General features: G+C 39.9%; 1 protein-coding gene across 1 annotated transcript in view; it reads left to right on the plus strand.

The window, feature by feature from the left end:
- slc1a1 (solute carrier family 1 member 1) overlaps positions 1-4,648 on the plus strand; it is a gene marked incomplete at both ends in the record, with an annotated part of 34,295 nt that extends 29,647 nt beyond the window's left edge. The window contains 7 exons of the mRNA XM_080519070.1: positions 95-199; positions 327-511; positions 1,973-2,080; positions 2,853-2,975; positions 3,060-3,254; positions 4,170-4,304; positions 4,408-4,648. Coding sequence (XP_080375196.1) covers positions 95-199; positions 327-511; positions 1,973-2,080; positions 2,853-2,975; positions 3,060-3,254; positions 4,170-4,304; positions 4,408-4,648 — 1,092 coding nt within the window. The remainder of the gene's footprint in view (positions 1-94; positions 200-326; positions 512-1,972; positions 2,081-2,852; positions 2,976-3,059; positions 3,255-4,169; positions 4,305-4,407) is intronic.
- Between the last annotated feature and the right edge of the window lie 1,352 nt (positions 4,649-6,000).

Consider the following 6,000-nt stretch of genomic DNA (forward strand, 5'->3'; position numbering starts at 1 on the left):
CTTCATTAAAATTTAATTTAAATTCACGTTGGCAGTTTCATGAGTAAAAACTTTGAAATGTAAAGTTTAACGTGATGTGAACTTTTTATTCTAGTACAAAACAAAGCGCAAAGAACTGACGTCTGTAAAGATTTCCTCCAACGCCACCGGCAACGTCACAATTCCACCTCTTTCAACCAGTCTTCTGGCAGCTGTTGAGGTCGGCGTTCACAAACCGTTCATGTTTTATTCTTCAGTGTATCGTCACTGACTGTTTGTTTGAAAAGTACCGTCTGGCTCTTGACTGTGTTTGACTGAATAAATCATCTCATTTCCTCTCTTGCTAGAACGTCACCAAGGAGTATAAAATCGTTGGCACATACTCTGACGGGATCAACGTGTTGGGAATCATCGTCTTCTGTGTCGCTTTTGGTCTCGTCATCGGGAAAATGGGAGAAAAAGGTCGAATCCTCCTGGAATTCTTTGATGCCCTGAATGAGGCAACCATGAAATTGGTCCAGATAATTATGTGGTACGTGTGAAAGATAGCGTCAAGACATTTTTACTGAATTACACATTTAGTTAAAATTGCTTCCATAGAAAGATTTAAGTCTTTTATAATGACGACCCAGTGTTACTCCAGATTGGTGGATATTTTTTGTAGTGAAAAATGTATATTTTATTTTCATAGCATCCATTAGATGTATGTTTCTGATCCTGACCTTTTTCTTTCAACGTACATACATTAAGCTTTCTCAGTAAACCAGGGTTTCCTCGTGGCTTATATGGGTTGCTGTGGCGTTGCTATGGAGTTGCTATGGCGTTGCTATGGACACTATTAACAATGAACCAGAATTAAGTTGATGTTGTGCCAAGGCTCTTAAAACTACAGTTGTACATTCAACCACAAATACACTTCTGTGCATTTAATAATGACTTCTGTTTGATTTTCAAAACAAACTAAATCTTTTAAAAAAATAATGAAAAAGATCCAAAAATTGTTGCCAGTGTAGCAGGAACGGGAGTCAGAGGCGCCGTGTCAAAAGACGGTGCCACTATGCAAACTGCCATACTGTGAATTTTGTCACATATTTGTCACTGGAAAAGCTATTCAAACAAATCTAAACCCAGAATCTTCTGTTAAATTACAGCAATTTCCCACTGAAAACAGAAGGGGTGTCTGCCATGTTTTGTCTTTCTGTTGGGAGTAACTTAGCAGTTTTGAAGTTAAAGCTGGAAAAAAGAATAGCGAAAAAGAAAATGTAAAATGTATCTTGTAATAGCGTTTAAGTATGAGAAATGCAAAAAAAATAAGTTGTAATCAATCAAAGATGTTGTAAAATAGATTGTTACCATAAAGTTCTCCCAGTATTTTGCATGATCTGGAGCACATACCTGATATCTCGTATTCATGAAGTCAAACACTCTTCGTTTGTGTTCCTTGCTGTCCTCATGTGTGCACGCAATGTCAAGTTGACATGCTTTTACACACACAAAACATATTTCTATGGATGGTTAAAACACCTGGAGGGCAATTTGTTTCAGACTCAACATAGCAGTCAAAACAAACAAACCATAACATTGGAAGAAAGTTTTAAATACTTAATTTACATGAAGATGGAAGATGTATAGCAGAAGTGAGACACAACGGAGAGAAAGTAAAGACATGATGAGGCAAAAGGCATTCCCAATCAAGCACCTAAGACCAAAGAAAGTAAGAAACAACTTGACAACAGGAAAAGAGCAAACTGTTTTTCCCTCAGTGGCAGTTACTATTTCACTAGTGCAATAAACTATAATATTTCAAGAAACACTATAATAATCAAATAAAATAAAATCACTGTAGATTCACCAAGACTAAATAATTACTACCAGATAGTTTAGAAAGCTGGTAGGATGATAGTTTGTGCTTTTTGAATATTTGCTAGATATGCTGATATGCTATATAACCTGGTGGTGGCAGTACTCCAACACACACTGTGTTTTGTTTCAGCTACATGCCAATCGGGATCCTGTTCCTTATTGCTGCCAAGATAATTGAAGTGGAGGACTGGGAAATCTTCAGGAAGATGGGTCTTTATATGGTCACGGTGCTGAGTGGGTAAGATGTCCTCTTACAGACAATTCGTCTTTATTTATATAGCAACGGGTTCTTGTTGGAGTTTGATGGCTGCAGTGAATGATGATTTTTGTGTCAGTCCAGAGAAGGAGTCCAGGACTTTTAAAATTGTTCAGCCTGTAGCAATGAAAGTTTCAGTCATGGACGTTTACACGACAATGAAAACAAGTGTTTGCAAAGCTTTCTACACTTTTGGGTCTGTTTAGGTTTATAGTGTATCCTTCTCTGCACACGCCTGTGTGGTTTCATTACAAAATCAAGCAGCAGCGCCCTCCAGTGGCCCGGCATGCTAACTACATCATTGTCAGTGTGTCCGCTGCTGCAGTTGAAATGCAACTTTTTTTTTTTTTTTAAGCGCTGAAACGTTGTCATGTAAATGGGCTATAATCTATTTGAATCCATCACATGCTGAGGTGTAAATCTCCTCCCAATGTGTCAGGCTAAGGTTCAGAAGAAAACCTGTCTGACTACATTGGACCTATTTCCTACATCTAGAGAGAACCTTAGAGTCTCTCAGACCTCGTTGAAGAATCAATACTTTGAGTTAAAGTGTAAGTTAAAGTTCTATCTTTACATCTCAAGCTTGTTCCTACTACGGCCACATGCTTGCTCCTTTAACAATAAAGACGTTATTGTAGTAAAGTGTGTTTCTCTGCTCTTGATTTCTGTCAAATACTTTGTTTCACCAATGTTGAGCATGTGATTCATTGTCTAACAATTTACTGGATTTCATGACTGTGTCTGCTCTCTTCAGCCTCGCTATCCATGCCACTGTCTGTCTGCCACTCATCTTCTTCATCATCGTGAGGAAGAATCCATACACGTTCACACTGGGGATGGCTCAGGCTCTGGTCACGGCGCTCATGATCTCCTCCAGGTCAGAACGATTGACGTGCTTTAGGACATCCAGAGAGGCGGAGAGTGAAGGCGACTGATGACTGGCCCTGGTTTTGGTTTCCAGCTCTGCGACGCTGCCTGTTACCTTCCAATGTGCCGAGGAGAACAATCGCATTGACAAGAGAATCACCCGCTTTGTCCTGCCGGTCGGCGCGACCATCAACATGGACGGCACGGCGTTATACGAGGCGGTGGCGGCCATCTTCATCGCTCAGCTGAACGACTACGCTTTGGATGTCGGCCACATTGTCACAATTAGGTGAGATGTTGTGATATCGCAGTGTCTCACCTGCTGGGCCACCGTCGCCTCGAATGTCCGAGACGCAGGATTGAATCCAGCAGGACGCTTTATATTGTTCAAGCTGACACTGCTGCTGGTTTTATCGTTCTGCTGGGATCTTCACCTTGGTGGTTCCTTCCTGTTCCTGTTCTTTCCTGTTGTCACATCATGTGGATACTACAAAAAGCTTTTCAGATGGTAGATTAGTAGGTGCTAAACAGCCAGCATCCTCTTCCATCACCCGCTTTTCTGGAAAAAAACAATATGTCTCTTGAAGATTTTGTGGTTCCACAGTTTACCTGAGAAAGTGCAACAGGCAGACAGTACTGTCACTGTGAGTATAATCCTAGTGAAATGGCAGCATTATGTTCCGTAATGATTCTTGCTGACGTGTGTTTTTATGCCATCAATCAAAGGGACGGCACAGACTGTCCCTTCACCCCCCCACTAGAACTTTTCTACATTTTGTCACATTAGAGCCACAATGGTAAACGCATTCACGCCGATCCCCCTAAAAAAGATCCAGTGTAACCGATGGCCTTCACAAGTCACCTGATGAGTAAATAGAGTCCATCTGTGTGTAATCCCATGTGTATAAATACATCGTATCCTTGTCTTCATATGACTTCTTATAAATCTTTAACAGCTTTTCACAAGGAAAGACTGCAGCTTGACGGCATTGTGCTTCAGAAGCATGAATCTGATATTAACATCTGGATTCTATTGTACATTCAAACTTCATACAAGAAATATAGTCTCTTTATTTATTTCAGTTGTCCTCCCTTTGTTGGAACATTTAGAAACATAAAGACAAAAGATTTCTGGGCCAAAGTTTTGCATCCTGTGCAAAGTGGCGGTAGGTAACGATGTCTTGCTGTTTTCTTGGTTTCTCAGTATAACTGCCACAGTTGCCAGCATCGGAGCTGCAGGAGTCCCGAACGCCGGGCTCGTCACCATGGTGATCGTGCTAACGGCTGTCGGGTTACCAGCAAGTGACGTCACTCTCATAGTTGCTGTAGATTGGCTGTTGTGAGTTGTTTTTTTCGTCTTTCTTAACCCTCCTTTACTATCAAAGCTTTATATTTGAAGATGTGGAAACCCTGTGGATTTACTTTGACTCGTGTTTTTACAGGGATCGCTTCCGCACGATGATCAATGTCCTGGGCGATGCTTATGGTGCTGGTATTGTTCAGAAACTATCGAAGAGGGAACTGGAAAGGATGGATCTCATATCGGATGTGGACGTGGCCAACCCTTTCGCCCTGGAATCCAGTTTGGATGATGTGGAATGTGAGAAGAAATCCTACGTCAACGGAGGCTTCACTGTCGACAAAACAGACGCCATCTCATTTACTGAAACTTCTCAGTTTTGATTGTTGAATTGTTCACAGAAAGTGCCATATTTCTGTCGATGTGATGCAGAAAACCTTCTACTGTTTATCATCAGCATTACAACAGACAAACCATCCAACCAGTCGCCAAGGCTCAGACATCAGCATCCATCAGGCTTGTCTTAGATAATCACCTCCGTGTTGATCACAGCTACATGAAAGCGCTTCCTACTCACAAATTGTGCCAAGATCAAGAGAAGTTAGTCTTCTCCTTTGTTTAAAACATAAATTCAAAGATAGAGAAAAGTGCATATACGTTTGCAGGTGTGCATGTGTGTTTGAGATTTTGAGAGGATTAATTTTTTGGGTGTTCTGACTAAATGATGCTTGAGTGAATGAACAATAAGAGTTACTGTTGACGAATGAGGTATTTGGGCTACATTAGACACTGCTTGTGTATTCTGTAAATTCAAACTGTGCTAAGCAAACAATTTTTCATGAATTTGCATGAAGCAATATTTTAAAGAAATTCTTATCGCTGGCTGCAAATGTATTTTCTGTGGTGGATTTACCAGAGAGTGGACAAGGTTGACTGAAGCCCAATAAACACTGTGAAATTTAAGAACTTTTACAGAACTAAGTGACACATCTTCTAATATATTTTCTGCAGTTTAGGGGTTGCGGGGGACAACCACACACTCTAATATATAGCCAGAAGAAGACACCTGGGAAAAGCAGCGACCATCCAAACTCAACAGTCCCTTGCTGAGACCCACAAACATGAAAGAAATCGTGAAAGATCAATGGTTTTACTAAGAACAATGAGATTTGGGAGACATGTAGAAGATGCCGTGTTAGAACCCAATCTGTACCCATGACCAGCAATGTTAAATAATATAATGCAATAAAACCCAAAATGTAATAACCGGTCGACAATGTAACAAAAGTACTGAGCCCACAATGTAATTTAAATTTTTTTGAATAAAATTCCAAATGTAACAACTGGCCAATAATGTACCAAGATGCTGATCCCAAAACTTCAGTTACATTGTGTGGCAGGCAAAATATTTCCCCCCTAATATTGTAATACTTTTATTACATGATAAAGTGAGTCGATGATTTCTGGTTTGTACTTGACCGTAAAACTGCTTCAATTTGAAAAACACTTAAAGAATAAGCTCTAAAAGTTTGGACTACTTGCTGATACATATATCTATATACAGTTTATGGTGTTTATGTATGATTGCAAGTCATCTGTTCTCTATAATCTGTAATCTACTTTGACAATGACCAGTACACAAATAATGTACAAGCATTAATCACATCAAGATCACACTTAGATTCTTGTTAAATCTTGTTACATTATCGACCAGTTATTACATTTCAGGTTTTAT

Source organism: Blennius ocellaris, assembly GCF_963422515.1.
Source record: "Blennius ocellaris genome assembly, chromosome: 23".
NCBI lineage: Eukaryota > Metazoa > Chordata > Actinopteri > Blenniiformes > Blenniidae > Blennius > Blennius ocellaris.